This window comes from Ricinus communis, chromosome 6 (genome assembly GCF_019578655.1).
Source record: "Ricinus communis isolate WT05 ecotype wild-type chromosome 6, ASM1957865v1, whole genome shotgun sequence".
Classification (NCBI taxonomy): Eukaryota; Viridiplantae; Streptophyta; class Magnoliopsida; order Malpighiales; family Euphorbiaceae; genus Ricinus; species Ricinus communis.
Window position 1 is genome coordinate 16,129,076 of NC_063261.1, and position 15,874 is coordinate 16,144,949.

A 15,874-nucleotide genomic window follows, 5' to 3' on the forward strand; every position below is an offset into this window, starting at 1 on the left:
AATAAAATAATAATAACAAAAGTTACAGCAAAACACAGGCCTAAGCAGAAGATTGTGTTTTGTGTTGTGATTTTCCCTCCCTCTCTTCTTCCTTCTTCAAAATCCTTCACTCTGTTGTTATCCTACAATTATAATAATAATAATAATAATAATGGCCGCTTCTACACCTTCTTTTAAAGACCCTCCTTTACCCTCCTCCACCCCAGTCCCACCTTCTCTTAAACCCACCACCGCCACCTCCACCTCCACCTCCACCGCCACCTCCGAGTTCCTCACTCCGCCCTCCACCAACAACGTCACTCCCCGCCCACCACCCCCCTCCTCCGATGCCGACGTTGTCCATATCCCTAGTTACTCCAGTAAGTTCCTCTATTTCGGAATCCCTAGCTACCCATTGTTTCACATTCCGATTTTGATTCATAAATTTACTTTCTTTAGTTATGTGGTATTGGTTTTGTTTGAAAAGCTTACTGCCTTTAGTCATTTAATTTTATTTTGGACATATAATTTTAGTGTCTCTTGTTATGTAATTTGATTATGATTGATAAAGTTCTTGTCTTTATGTATGTAATTTTGATTATGATTGATAAATTTCTTGACTTTATATATGAAATCTTGATTTTGATTGATAAAATTTACTGTCTTCAATTCTGTACCCATTTTGCAGGGTGGTTCTCTTGGAACAGTATTCATGAGTGCGAGGTTCGGTTTTTACCTGATTTCTTTGATTCACGTTCGCCTTCGAAGAACCCTAGGGTTTATAAGTACTATAGGAACTCAATTATCAAGTGTTTTAGGCAGAATAATCCTTCTGTAAAGATTACCTTTACGGAGGTTAGGAAAACACTTGTTGGTGATGTGGGTTCTATTCGTAGGGTTTTTGATTTTTTGGAAGCTTGGGGTTTGATTAATTATTTTCCTAGTGCTTTGAGTAAACCATTAAAATGGGAAGATAAAGATGCTAAGAGTAGTGCTAGTGCTGATGTTAAAGGCAATTCTGCTGATTCTACACCTCCGAAAAGGGATGCTACTAAAAGATTGTGTAGCGGTTGCCAGTCTGTTTGCAGCATTGCTTGCTTTGTTTGCGATAAGGTTAACTCTTTTCTTTCTGATTTAACATTTTTGAATTTGAATTCATGACTGACTATTGTATTTGCATTTACATTGTTATCCAAAATTGAGGGTAATGGAAAAACTTTTGTAAGATTTTTTTTCACAATGCGACTTGAGACTGTAACTATCCAATTGGTTAAGGAGCACTACACAGTTAGGAGTTTATTATTGGTCTTTGTAACTTATGTTTCTTGATGGAGTATGATTTGACCCTTTGTGCCCGGTGCTATGTTCGTGATTGTACTTCTTTGATTGGGTAAAAAGATCTCTAAATCTAGGAATTCATTGGTGATCTTTTCTACCTATGTTTCTTTTGCAGTTTGACTTGACACTTTGTGCTCGGTGCTATGTTCGTGGCAACTATCGCATTGGTGTTAGTTCCACGGATTTCAGGCGGGTTGAGATCAGTGAAGAAATAAGGTCAGAATGGACAGAGAAAGAAACATTGCAACTTCTGGAGGCGGTTACACATTTTGGTGATGACTGGAAGAAGGTTGCACTTCATGTGCCTGGTAGAAGTGAGAGGGACTGTGTCTCTCATTTTATCAAGCTTCCTTTTGGGGAACAATTTGCTGGTTATACAGACTTGGGGGAACTGAATGACAAGTATGACCAAGTGAAGGACTCTAGTGATGCCGTATGTGGATCAGAAAGTATTGACTCCTCATCTTCGAGCAAAAAGATGCGTCTTACACCTCTTGCAGATGCTAGCAACCCTATAATGGGTCAGGTATAAATTTTTGCTCATTTCAAAGTCGAGGAAGACTGAAAGAAATATAGGCTTCTTCTTTTTCTTTTATGTTCCTTTTTATTTTTTCCTTTTTCTCTTCCATCTTATGCCATTTTGTTGATCATTTTGAAAATTCTTCATTACCATCCTTTATGATGTATCCTAGTCAGGTCAGAAAATCACAAAAAAAAGTATTGGCATACTCTTCTTCTTTAGTTTTCATTTTCTACTCATTTTGTTTGGTGTATTGCATCTAAAAATTAGACAGTTGTTCTTCTACTTCTATCAGAGTGATCTGAGGTTTAGCTCTCTGTAACCTGGTTCTGGAGCAAACATATAAAGTTTGTGACTTTTATTGATGCTATATAAACTTATATAAGTTGACTGGCGATAATACTCTTTATGCCCTTGAAAAATTATATCATGAACTTTGATCTATACTAATATTAAATCTTCTGGGTACAAGCATATGAGGTTGAATCTGCAAGTATGTTCAGTTTTATTTTTCTCCTAAATTAGATAGAATCTTACATTTTAATTCCAAATCTTCTCAGGCTGCTTTTCTATCAGCTCTAGCGGGTACTGAAGTTGCAGAAGCTGCTGCTCGAGCAGCTGTGACAGCTCTTAGTGAACCAAGTAAAAGCAGTCTTGGATCTTTTTCCAGGAGTACAAGAGAACAAGGTATTACAGACTTTTTGCTAACATATTGAATAGGAGTACTAGTAATGATCTAGGGTAGAATTTGTGCAATCTGTCTGTATGGTTGGTTAGGATTTGGTTGATTAAGATATAAAATTTGCGCATAATGAAATGCATAAGGAGATCGAATAAGATTTTGATTTTAGGCAAAGAATAGCTTTAAAGGCTGGAATACTAAAATTTGGTAGCAAAGATCTTGGGTCAGCGGATAATTATTAGTTTTAGGGATTGTTAAGGTAATTTATTGGTGGACAAAGTGTTGGGAAGATGTGTAGGAATTGTCATTGATACTGGTGTACTGGTAGGATGATCTTAAGGGTTCATTATTGCGACAGCAGTCTTTCACATACTAAGAGGCTGCAAGGTTTTTAAGGGTCAGTCATCAGTTAAATGACCTGGTTCCACTGGGGTAAGATGCAGGATGAACCGATGATGTTGTTTCCCCAAGTTATATTTTTATTCAAAGGGATTATTTTTAATATAGCTTCCTTCAATCTGCACCAAGGCTTCAGTGATCTGCCACTGTAATTTTATTGAGACCAGTTGAGACTCAGAAAACTGATAAACTTATTTTGTTTGGTGCAGGTGCCATTGATGCATCTAACGGGAATGCAGAGCAAAATGGATGTGAAAGGACTTCCTTAGATGCTAATTCACTGCTCGAGAAGGAAGAGCTAGATGCGGAGAGAGCGATCTCCAGGCTGGTAGAAGTGCAGGTGCTTAAGATTCTATATTAGTAGTGCTTGAACTGCTAAACTATCATTAATGAGCAAAAATAACATTTCTCTTTTTTCTTTTTTCTTCTCCTCAGCTGAAAGAGATCCAAGACAAGATTATTCGATTTGAGAAGTTGGATTTGCTGATGGAGAAAGAGTGGCAGCAGTTAGAGCAAGTGAAAAATCTGCTCTTTGTTGATCAGCTCACACTTTTATTTCATAAAAAATCAGCCCCAAAAACTGAGGAACATGTGGAGGAGAATGTAAGAACAGAGTGATGTTTTATTTGTTGAATATTATTTGATCAAATGCCAAATTTATGTGCTTTTTTAAATGTCGGATTGCATTCTTTGTTACTGCGGTGCGCCCAGTTCAAATCAAACCAGTTCTTAGCTCTGAAGCAGCCCTTTATTCTCCAAGGGAGTCTTCGCTAGTGGGAAGTTTCGAAAATATGTTTTTGCCTTGCGAAAAGTTCAGCAAAAACTTACCAAGTAATTTACATGGTTGCCTCTCTGCATGAATATTATTTTTATTATGATTATCAATATTCTTAAAGTAATTAAATTTTTTAATAGATTTAATATAGATAGAAAGTTTTAAAAGAATATTACTACTTTTATAGAGTTTAGGTTAAATTATATTTACTAATATTATTTTTATAAAATTAATTTTTTAGTATTATAAGAATATAATAATTTAGAATTTATTTATTTATCTGAAATTTTAAAAAGTTATTATTTCAACATGGCTAGAGTGATAAAAGCAAGCTTAATAAGTTGATGAAAAGTAATATTTTTTATGATTAAATTTAATTGACTAAATAGTTTTAAAATGTTTTTAGGCTCACATTTATTTCTTATAGCATCATAGTAAAACATTATATAAGTAATCATATTTTCTATTAGAAATTGATTAAAAAAAAATATTAAAAATAAAATCACAAGCATATGAATAAAACAAAAACTCCATTGTTTACAATACATTAATTCCTTTACTCCTTTCTTTAAAATATCTTTGTAAGACTATTTACTTTATTCTTATAAAGCATTCTTTAACATTAAGAACCTGCAACTAATTGTATATTAATTTATCTTGAACATGAAAATCATATTACACCACTAAATTTAATACCTTTTCATCTTCCATCTTACCAATTTTATTTGTTTTAATATTCTATTGTTTGTTTGCACATTTTTGGGATACAACTGGAACTCAAAAATCAACTCCAAAAACTTGGAAACCTGTGGAGGAGAATGTAAGAACAGATTGATGTTTTTTTTTTTTTTCATGAACTGCCATCAAAGTAGTAATTAGAACTATTTCTCCAATTTTCCTGGCAAAATAATTTGACCTCTAATATCCATTTCATTCCATGTGAAAATCCCCAACCTGTTTTCACAATGTCAGCAGTAATTCCTGCTAAAATGGGTTAGCAATCCTGCAACCTACAGGGAAAGATTTACGGCATTCAAAGGCAACAGGGAAAAACATCCCTCCTTTTCACAGATGGGAGGGAAAACTGTGACAGCAAAAAATTTCCTAAAATTTGTCAGTTGTTTTTATGAAGATAACCACTCAGCTTTCTTATGGTGACTAGGTTAACCTGTCACCCTGTCAAACATCCCACTTAGTAGCTTCAGTACTCAAACAAGTTTAGCATATACCTACACAATTTGAAAGGATTTAGTTTACAGGTAAATAGCTTTTGACATTGAAGATGAGTACTTCCTGATTGAAATAAAGATACGTCTACATATAGTGAAATGCATTTTAATTCACAGACAAATTATCAAATATTTAGATTTTCTGCAATGCTTAACAAAAACTTGTATTATAAAATACTAGAACAGAGTTCAAGTCGACCACAGACACAGATATAACAGATTGTTACAAGTCATTCGACAAGAACTTTATGGAATTCAAATAACCACAAAGAAACTAACATGAACTCATCAATTCATTCATATTACGAAAAAACACTAAACAAAAGAAAAATAACAGACATAAACTTATAAGGGGCATTAGATTCACGCACAAACTGCTTTTCCGGTATGCATAAGACATGATCCTGGAAATGGAACTTGGCGTTGCTGATTAAATGAGCTGCGACATTGCACCTCAAATATAGAACATAGAGTTCTCCAGGTTAGGGTGTAGCCTGAAAGGCTGCTCATCAAAGGAAGCCAGTGAAGATGATGATGTTGAAGGTGCTGAAGGCTGATGCAACTCCATTGCATTGTAGTAAAGCCGACCTCTAAAAGCTGCACGATCAGCATAGATCACTGGAGGGACAAGTGAGACAGGCTTGGTGCACTGAGCAGAGGTGAAGCAAATGCTGTAAATGAACTCCTGCAACTCATTAGGAGTAAACTCGATCTCGTTCTGCAGCACCTGGTAGTGTGCTGGCTTGCTCGTCCCAATTTGACCAAAATGGCTGCAAAGATAGATATCAGACCCAGAAGGACTTGTAATTACTGTATCCACCACAGTGCCCGGAGGTACATTTTCATCTTCATCACTATCTAGAAACAAACGAGTTGTGTGTCGCTTCTGGGCAACAATAAGAGTGATGGTTGGGAAGTATTCAAGTGATTCAAATGCCGCCTTGATATCCTTCAACTCTTCATTGAGAACCATATCAAACTGGCTCTCACTTACTCCATCACGAAATACAACAATATTCTCTGGTCTTACCTGATTTAGCCGGGCATAAGCATTCACAAGCTCTAAACACATGTCTCCGAATTTCAGGATTTTCTCTGCACGATGATCTTGAGGACAAATCAGTGCGCCATATTGATTTGCTGCAGGCCAATTCATGGTGGCAACAACAGCTGCTATTGAAGGACTTGTTGAGTTGTAAGAGCTAGGATGGTTAACATCAGCACCAATAAACATAACATGGCCTTTACTTTGCAAGCATTGAGGCTGCTTGAAGAGCTCCACATTACTGCCTCCAAGCTTCGCATTGATCTTTAAAGCTAGATTTGCAAGAAATTGAGCTTTTGGTCTAAATGCATTTTCGGATAAACAACATTGAGTTACAATGCCAACTTTGGTCTCACATATCCACTTGAGATTGCTGTAACCAGGATCCTCCTTTGGCAGGACACAAACAAGAATCTGTAAATATTCCCCTCCATTCCTCTTATAGCACTCATTATTAACACTTTCAAGCAGCTGTTGGAGATTATCAACATTGTGTAATAAATTCATTGGATGATGTAAACAGAAAAGAGGCTCATCCATGTGAATGCCCAGTTTTTCGCTGTTAGAGATCAGCTCAGGAATGAATTTTTCAAGATCATTACTACCGAAGTTGAGCACTCCCCACAGCCTAATTGGTTTGCTGTGAACTACCGACTTTTTGAAAAGGTTCCAATGGCATTTGTCTCTATCAACAGCTGTTGGTCTTCCTCCTGAATTGCCAAGCTTCAGTTCTGGTGGCGCAAGAACCCGACCAGTAACTTTTGTCATATTCAGATCTGTTCCAATCCCAAAATTTTGGCTGATATCTCCACTGCAAGCAAAAAAAATATCAGAATTGTAAGCACCCAAGAAATAATACCATCTACCATGAAATTCCATTCAAAAACTTGTGCATGAGCATGGTATTCAGTATACATAGAAAAAACAAAAACTTAGTTACTCACCCACAGGGTCCATCACTTGATTGTATCATGTCGCATATCATGCCCTCTCTAGACTTTGGCGAAGCTAATGAAATTCTCCTCAACTTTTCGGATTGATTTCGATCCAGATCCTCCATTGCAAACCTCTGCCCCTTAGCTATGCTGCAGAACTCCATAGGAACATAATTTGTCCTGTTCTTTTTACCTAAATCTAAGCATGGTATATTTCTGTGTGTAATATTCTTGTTGTATTTTTCTTTAAAATAGTCAACAAGCCAAACTTTCCTCTCAGAGATACGATCCACCTCGAATGAAATATCCTGTGTGTCATCGTGGGTTAAACCTGCTATTTTGAATTTCTGACCTGTAGTTCTGTGATTAACAGTAACTTTCAATTCTTTCAAAACTCTCTCCACTTCTCTCCTGAAAGCTCTGAAATTGTTCAAGTTAAAGCCTCGAATATGCTCCTTGAGAAAATCTATGACCGGCATTTGCTTGAGCAAAGGCAGAACTGAATAATCCAGACACAAGGCTAGACCCTGGGATGTTGGCTTCAGGGTATGTTTGATTCCTCTAGAAGCTGTAATTCCACGTCTGAGATCATCCCCAGGATAAGGCATGATAGGATGGAAAATTCGACCAGCATAAATCATTTGCCTCATTGGATTCTCCTTCATGACCACATCCAAAGCTTGCAATACTTCACGAGGAACCGAAACCACCCTTCCTCTAAGATAATCATTCAACTTGTCACATTTCAGCTCATTCACAAGCTGGAGTTCAACCATAAACGAACGGATCCTGATTCCTTCATTCTTTGATAATTCGACCTTAAATTTACCTGTGGGTAATGAAACTGTACTGAAAATGTTCTTCTCACCATCATATACAGTCATTGACAAGGGGAAGCGGGTAGGGTCATCTGAGAATAACTTGTTCCGTATCATGGATAGAATGGTCTTTGGCACCTTCATAGGCAAACTATTCCTTGCAGGTACATCTGGTTTAATGGAAAAATCATAGTGCCTGATGATGCTTTCTGGGTCGAAGCTTAGCAGAAAATGATTAACACGAAGGCTAATCGTCCGGATATTATTTTTGCCACTGCTGTTATCTTGTCGAGAAAGGTTTAATGGCTGCATTTGTTGAACAGTATGTTCTGTAGAAAAGAATTAAAAGACTACAAGAAGGTCAAATCTCTGGATTCTCATCTTAAATATGAAACAGAAAATCAGAAATTCCACTAACAAAAACTGGAAATAAATTCAGCTGTGCCATGAGAAAAAGAACCTTCAAAATACCTTAACAAATTCCTTTTTCCACTTAATAATTAGTTGGAGATATAAACATTGGATCTAAATAGTTGTAACAATAATAGCCACCTATCCCAACTAATAAACATTTTCTTTTTCAATTTTTCAGTAGCATTATCACCCAAAAATTTTAGAAAGAAAAATCAGAAAAGAGTCGTAAGATTTCAATAATAAAAGTAGTTTTTTCATGTTATCAAATCCGCCATAATCAAAACTATAATCTTGATTACAGCACAAGGAATACAATGGCTTAAAGTAAATTGAGTAAAAAATAGTCATAAGAAATTAGTTTAATCAATAGCTTAGAAACAGAATCATACCAGGGTTAATGGCTGCTATATCTTGGCTACTGGCAGATCCCCTGCTGCTCCCTCGTCGTCCTCGTCCTCCTCTTCCACTACTACCGCTGAATCTACCCCCAGCACCACCACCACCGCGGCCAGCACCATCACCACCACGGCAGCCATAACCACCAGCACCACCACGGCCACCATAACTGGAGTTATCTTGGCTTGAAACCCCACTCTGACCATGCTGCTGTTGATGATAATGAGTACGATACTGATAACCACCGCGGCCACCACCAGTGCATCCACTATTATCATTATTCATTCCTCTCCCTCTCCCTCTTCCAGCAGCAGCACGACCACCGCCAGTAGCCGCCTTTCCTCCCATAAAGCCCCCACCACCACTCTCCATGGACGTCACTAGAAAAAAAAAAAAAAACGGACGTTACTGAATAAAAACAAGAGAAGACGTACAGAATATCGTCGGAATAGAAAAGAAAAGCAGAGTTATAGAATGAGAGTGAGGAGTTATATAGACTTTACGTCGTGAAAAAGTTAAATGAATCAGGAAAACGGTTATTCCATTCTCCTTGCGGCTTAAGGAACCTTCAAGAAAACAGGAAACTTCTGCAAGAAGCGCCTTGTATGTGAAGGACTTCCTTCAATATTATATTATTACCATTTTTTTTTAAATAATAATAATAATAAGCCTTAAATACTATTTACTCATGAAATCGCCTTTAATAAACAAGTCATAAATAAGCCACACTTTTACATTCGTTAGTTGTATATATTTTTTATATTACATTTAAGCACTTTTTAAGAATTAATTATCCTTTTTAACTAAAAAATAATTTAATTTTATTAGGATTAAACAATTTAAGCAAACATTATTAATTTCATATTATTAAAATAGAATTTATATACATTAATCTTATTTTAATTTAATTATAAAAATTCAATTTTGGTCTGAATTTATGTAGATTAATTTAAATGTCATTTCTTAATTTAATTATAAGTTTAATTTTTTAAATTCAAGAATCAAATAATTTTATCTTTAGTTTAAGTTTAATTTAGTAAAATATTCTCTAGATTTCCTTTTCATTTTAGCAAAAATAAATTCTAATATTAATAATAATCCACTAATATATTCTAGTTTTTATTTTACGTGGAAAACACTTTCTTTTACTGTCTATGAGTTGAACTCACACGAGTTTGGACCAATACTAGCGCGAGCCCAACTCTAGGAACATTCGAATTTGTGTTGTTTTACAGAAAACACGATTGTTTTTGCATTTTTAAGGTTTTGGAAGCTTGAGCTTGCGCGAGCTCAACCTTCGTAAACCCTAATTTTATCGTTTTGCTTTTTATTTTGCCTTTTCCAATTTTTCTTTTAGGTTTAGAGATTGAACTCATGCAAGCTCAGCCTGCACTCGCGTGAGTTCAGTCCCTTAAACCCTCTTTTTTTTTATTATTATTATCATTTCGTTGTTTTTGACCATCGTTTTGTGTTTTTAGAGTTTTGTGCTTTAATTCATTTTTATAATTTGGTTAATTAGTTGCAATTTATTTGTTTACTAATCTATACTTTTTACAGTGACATTTTTAATTACCTGGATTAGAAACCGTAAGTGATTTGGTTAATTAGGTTAATTAATTAGTTAATTTCTTATTTAATTAGAGTTACCCTTAATCTCCTTCTAGAATTCTCTTTTTCTCCTCTCTTTCTATAAATGTTTTATTTGATTGCACTAGATTTTCACCTCACATGTTAAAGAACTAAAATCAACTTAAGATTTATTAGTGATCATTCCACATGCTTATTTTAAAATGAATCCAACTTATCAATATAAGCTCCCCACGCCTTACTTTGTGTTTATTTAAAATACTAAGATAAAATGAATTCGACACATAAATTTAGATAATAAAGCCATACTCTGATTCAATCACTTTTCATATGTGAAGATAAAATTTAAGGTGTCAAAGTACCTCCCGATAGGATTAGTTCAGGTGCCAATGTACCTTCCTTCTAAAACTAGTCGAGGTACTAACATACCTTCTCTATAAGTTATAATTTCTTTGCTCACATCACATGCTAAATAAAATAAAAGAGAATATTCATGGGTAGAAAAGATTATGTTAAGGTAATGGTATTAGGCTATACAAGGATCTGTTGAGTCTAGTAGAGGCTAGGTTCATGCCTAGATAGATAAATTTTTCTATCTGTATCTAACTTTCCGAACTCATTATATCTTATGTTGGAAAGGAGAAATCTTAAGCTTTTGGCAAGCATATAAAACTGTAATTCTCATTTTTCTATTTGTTCTAGTATTTCAGGTGGCAATTCTATTTTTTCAATATTTATATGATTATTGTAATATTCTAAATTTTTCGATCGAACAATTAATTTTGAAACATGCCTAGTACGAAAGACGATTTTCCAATATGTTAATGAGGTTACAAATTACTTGGGCCAATTAATTTTAAGTCTAATATTATAGAATAATGATTTGCATCGAGCGCAATTAATAAATTCAAAATTAATAAATAAAATTATTGATATATGATTTAAATAAAATTAATAATTTTGTTTTTTGGGAGCCTACTATCCTACCCATACCTCTTATTTCTTTTATTTATTAGTTTTTTCATAATTTGAAAAGAAAATTAATTTTCTCTTTTGTCCAAATTAAAAGAAGAATACCAGACTGTGTAAAACCTATAAAATAATATTCTTTTTCATTATTATATAAGTTATTTAGTTAATAATTTCATTATTTATTATTTTTTAATATTTTATTTTTCTCTAATGGCAGCTCAGTGTTTATAGTGTTAAATTGAAATATGGAAATTAAAATTAAAATAAAAATCATAATATAGCATTAAAATAAATTAAGTAAAATTTACTAAATTTGAAAAGAGGCAAAAGTCTAAAATTACTTAGCAATCAAGTCTACTTTTAATAAGCATTTCTTATTTATTTAAAAACCGTATTTTAAGAAAATGAAAATTGGCTTTTAATAATGTTTTTCTTTTTCCCAATGTACCCCTGCCTGCCTAGTCCAACTCACCTAGTAGTAGTACAAAGTAGCAGTTCCAATTCCATGCTCTTTCTGCTTCTTTCTCCAATTACCATATTTCCACTTCGTTTCTTCCGTTAAAAAAAGAAACAATGGTTCTCTCTACTCCACCAGTCTCATCTCCTCCCTCCACTTCCTTCTCTCTCTAAAAGGTCCCCCTTTTTTTACCTGAAAACCCATACCCAACACAATGATCCGACCCGTTTCCCTCCTCCTCTTTCTTTCCCTCTTACTTCTCGTCCTCTCTCCCTCTCTTACCACTTCTGATTCCCACTTCGAAGGTTTCGAAGCTGAAGAAGACGACGTCGTTGAAGAAGAAGCCTTAAACCCCGATTCTTTCAAACAGTCCGATCTTCCCTTAACGACGTCGTCTCCTTCTGCAGATCCCATATCGGAAACCCCCAACTCTAATCCGGATCCGGAATCGGATCTCTCGAAACCCTCGACATCAACAACAACCACTTTTGATTACTGGGATGAAGATGAATTCGAAGGTCTACCCATTAATCAATCACCCCCAGAAACCCCAAAAGTTACAGAGCCTGCCACTGATAAGAACCAAAGTGCAGATCCAATAGTTTCACAAATTGCTACAAAGAAACAATCGTATATGATAGAGATTGTGTGTATTTCTTTCTTGATTTGTTTCATCATCAATTATTTCACCGGCAAACGCGAGAATGAGAACATAGCATTATCATGGGCGGCGAAATTCGCGACGAAAGATTCGATTTTTGAGAAGAATTTTAGTCTACTTGGAGTAGGAGATAAAGACGATTCGCCGTTGTTGTTAAAAGAAGGGCAAAATGTGTTCAAATTCTATGCGAGTGGGAGGAGATATTGTCAAGGGTTATTAGCTACAATCGAGTTAAAAAGTAGGCATGATTTGATTTCTAGAGTTTATAATATGATTGTTCCTTGTAAGGACGAGATTAGTTTCGAAGTGTATATGAATGATGATGCTATGGATCATGTGGTTTTTGCCGTTGCCAAAAAGAAGGCAGCTAAAGGAATGCAGAAAGAGATTAGGGATTTGCAGAGGTTCGCGGGGATTGTGGCCCAGCCTCCTAGTGGGAGAAAATGGGTGCCTGATGAATTGGCGGTTATTACAGAATCGAAGGAGGTTGCTAGTGATCTAATCACTGAAGCTGTGCTTGAACAGGTTCGTTTATCGATTCTAGCTGGCTTTTATTTTATTATATATTTCTTTAATTTGAATTTGTAGTGTAGTTGATTTTTCTTTTTATGTAGAATATAGTACATTGCTTTTTGATTTTATGCTCTTTAGCATTTAGTCTTACACCGTTGAATGACAGTTTGATTTGGTTTTGATTGGGTGGAATTTGTTTTAAAATTTTGTAGTATTATGTTTTTGAGTCCCTGACTTTATATCCAAGTATTTGGGTATACTTTTATCTTGACTCAGTTTTCGTAATTCAGATGTCATGTCTTTCCTTATGTGGAATTGACTTATTGAAGCGAGATGCTGTATCATTCTTGAAACTGGGGACCCACAAGGGGTGCGTGATGGAATTGAGAATGACGTTTTTCCCCTAATATTATGATCAAGTTGGAATCTACCAGACGATTTCTTATTTTGATCCTGTGAAGCCGGAATCTTCCTATATTTGTGCTTTAAGAAGCCATGTGATTTATCAGTTGATCATTTTGGTGATTTCTTGTAATTGGTAGAGCTGCCGAAACAGTTCAGAGGGTTTATAATTTATGGTTTAGAAAGACGAACACAGCCTTTTTACATCGAGTAATATTGACTCAATCATAATCATTTCTACTTGAAAATAAACAATAAGGAGAAATTTAGGGCTTCTGATAGCAGCGTGGCTTTGTGAGTGGTCTTCTTTCAATTTAAACCTAGTGTAATTCTTCAGTCATAGAATGCCTAAGTAGGAATAGATGAAAGGTTCAACATTGTTTTCATGGTCCTGCTGATTTCACATCCTCTTTTATGTAAAAATATTTAAAGTGACTACATGTAAATTATGGAAGGAAGAGTAGAATCAGGACAAGATTAGCCTTCACGACCTACTTTCACAGAAGGATGATGATTTACTGTCTTTATTTCAATAGATGACACTGTTTGGTATGGAGCAATCATGTTGGGCTAGATTCTGTTCTTTGTTTTTCTTCTCTTATTCTCTGTTTTCTTGTGCCACTTCAATTGTAACAATAATGAGACCAGGGTCTGGTCACCACTATAGTCAATAGATAGTATTACTGTTGGCACTAGGTTGGCATATATAGTGTTCCCATGCGCATTAACTAACACTTATGATATCAAGCAACTGGTTTTAGCACATATATGGATGTGACATTATGATTGTAAGTTCAGAAAAGGATGTGATGTATTTTTCTAGATGATCTAATTTTATATTTCTCAATGATATAGATTGTTTTGGTTCATCTATGGATTTCATTTTGTGATTTTTAGTCTGTAACTTTTGTTCTGATTATATATAGTCAATTATATATATATTTTTTTACTTGTTAGGTGTTTGCATTAAAGTTTTAGGTGCTGCAATTAGATCTGGATTTGAAATAGGATTTACCATGGGATAGATTTTGTGAATGCTTATGTGCTGGTGACTGAATGAAGGACAAATCTTGTTACTTAGCATGATGAAACGCAAAGTCCAATTTTTCTTCCGCACCCTATGAATGTCTCCAGAAAAAGAAAAAGAAAAAGAAGCTATTGTGATGGACAAATTCATAGACTAGTCAACCACATTCAATTTTATTTACCCAAAGCATATTTGTTTCTTGTTACATTGTAAATAGAGAGTCGACTAGCTGACCAGATTTTAGCAAAACTTGTAATGTTTTCCAGTTTAGTCCCATTTGCTATCTCTAGTACTATTGGTAATTGTATGGTTTTCAGTTAGCCCACTTCATCTTCTAGTTTTCATGCGACTTTATACAGTTTAATGTTAAAGGCTTTTCATGTAATAATTCACCCATTGTTGTTCATGACTGGCTAGCCCTTTGCTTTATGTCAAATTATTCACTATGATGTGAATATGTTTAATCAGCTCTATGATATTTCTTTGGTTACACCCTCGAACTATTGAATTGAAGTGCATTTTGAATGCTGCAGGTTTTTGGTGAAAAAGCTTTTGAGAAACATGGCAAGGGTTTCATCTCCATGCATTTTTCTGATCAACACCCTGGAACACACAAGAAGATGCTACTGTTCAAGTTTGCACTCCCCGATGCTAACAACATGACTGATATGACCCGATTGGTGGCACTGGTTCCTTATTACATTGATCTAATTGGACGCTACAAGTTGAGTTCCCAGGTGGGTCAGCTTGTATTTGCCTTTTGCAATCTGCTTTTAATAATTCACCAATTCTATTGTCTTAAAATTTTACTTCTCCCTACTGCAGGCTCGGTCTAAAACAGATGCCGCCAGATCGAAAGCTGCCCAAGAAGCATACAAAGAACTTCAAAATGCAAGGCAAGAAGCATTGCAGAGAAAGAAGGCAGAGAGAAGAAAGATGCTAGAGGAGGCCGAAGCAAAGCTTAGTGCAGAGGCTATTCGCAAAAGAGAAGCAAAAGAGCGTGCTCGACAGATGAAAAAGGCAATGCCAAAAGTAAAAATGACCCGGGCGCACTAGATTTGAGATCCCCCGAAGTGGGAATTCTGGAACTCTCCTGGTGCTACAATCGCACCTTAAATCATACTACATGGTACTTGTGTTTCTTTGCCTTACATAGTTTTTCTTGATTTCATGCGCTCAAACAGTAGTGTATTTTTAGCAATTATTCCAATTAATCTAGCTAGTCTACAAACCTTACCCCCCATCTTTAAGGGTTTTTGAATGTACGGAAATGTGACACATATTGACTTGCTTTCTGAGCAGCTTGGATCCTTCTTTTCGTTATAATAACCAAATCTTTTGCTTTGGTATGAAATTAGAAATACATTAGTTTTTTGCTTTTTCATTGATGGTTTTGTGAATGGTAAATTCAACTTAGCAATCTCTGTTTCAAAACATTAATTTAAAGTTGTATGTTTATTTGGAACTTTTTGTACGAGAGCTTCAAACTGTGATCAACAAATTCTGCTGGCAAACATGCAAATCGATAGAAAAAGAAAAGGAAAAAAAAAAAAAAAAACCATTTGAGAAACTTTGTAATTCGGAGAGGGCAGGATGATTGGGCTTCCGAAATCTTAATGATTTTAACAGGGACCTTGTAGCTAAGCAAGGACAGATTTTGTTAGCCAATTGATGTCTGAGATGCTCAAGGTGAAGTAGAAGGCCCAGCCGGCTTGTGGGCAAAAG

General features: G+C 35.3%; 3 protein-coding genes across 3 annotated transcripts; 2 read left to right on the top strand and 1 right to left on the bottom strand.

Annotated features, from left to right (window-relative positions):
• Positions 1–3,592, top strand: LOC8277529 (SWI/SNF complex subunit SWI3B). The gene is given in 8 exon segments (XM_025159097.2): positions 1–217; positions 219–275; positions 278–359; positions 668–1,092; positions 1,433–1,843; positions 2,398–2,524; positions 3,128–3,258; positions 3,354–3,592. Coding segments are annotated over 8 exon segments (1,482 nt in total). The 5' UTR covers positions 1–151; the 3' UTR covers positions 3,537–3,592.
• Positions 3,593–5,054: 1,462 nt separating this feature from the next.
• LOC8277528 (protein argonaute 2) lies at positions 5,055–9,135 on the bottom strand. The gene is made up of 4 exons (XM_048376256.1): positions 9,034–9,135; positions 8,524–8,910; positions 6,912–8,049; positions 5,055–6,778 (listed from the first exon to the last, which is right to left on the bottom strand). Exons 2-4 carry the CDS (start codon positions 8,900–8,902, stop codon positions 5,377–5,379), a joined length of 2,919 nt encoding a protein of 972 aa, XP_048232213.1. The 5' UTR covers positions 8,903–8,910; positions 9,034–9,135; the 3' UTR covers positions 5,055–5,376.
• Positions 9,136–11,589: 2,454 nt separating this feature from the next.
• Positions 11,590–15,503, top strand: LOC8277549 (uncharacterized protein At5g49945). Its single transcript, XM_002528950.3, has 3 exons — positions 11,590–12,732; positions 14,683–14,886; positions 14,975–15,503. The coding sequence occupies exons 1-3, from the start codon at positions 11,761–11,763 to the stop codon at positions 15,203–15,205; spliced, it is 1,407 nt and encodes a 468-aa protein (XP_002528996.1). The 5' UTR covers positions 11,590–11,760; the 3' UTR covers positions 15,206–15,503.
• The last annotated feature ends 371 nt before the right edge of the window (positions 15,504–15,874 follow it).

Coding starts and splice junctions, on each gene's coding strand:
- LOC8277528 (XM_048376256.1), bottom strand. CDS start 8,902: ATGGAGAGTGGTGGTGGGGGCTTTATGGGAGGAAAGGCGGCTACTGGC. Junction 8,050..8,523: donor TATAGCAGCCATTAACCCTG/GTATGATTCTGT, acceptor TCTTTTCTACAG/AACATACTGTTCAACAAATG. Junction 6,779..6,911: donor TCAAGTGATGGACCCTGTGG/GTGAGTAACTAA, acceptor TTTTGCTTGCAG/TGGAGATATCAGCCAAAATT.
- LOC8277549 (XM_002528950.3), top strand. CDS start 11,761: ATGATCCGACCCGTTTCCCTCCTCCTCTTTCTTTCCCTCTTACTTCTC. Junction 12,733..14,682: donor CTGAAGCTGTGCTTGAACAG/GTTCGTTTATCG, acceptor TGAATGCTGCAG/GTTTTTGGTGAAAAAGCTTT. Junction 14,887..14,974: donor GCTACAAGTTGAGTTCCCAG/GTGGGTCAGCTT, acceptor TCCCTACTGCAG/GCTCGGTCTAAAACAGATGC.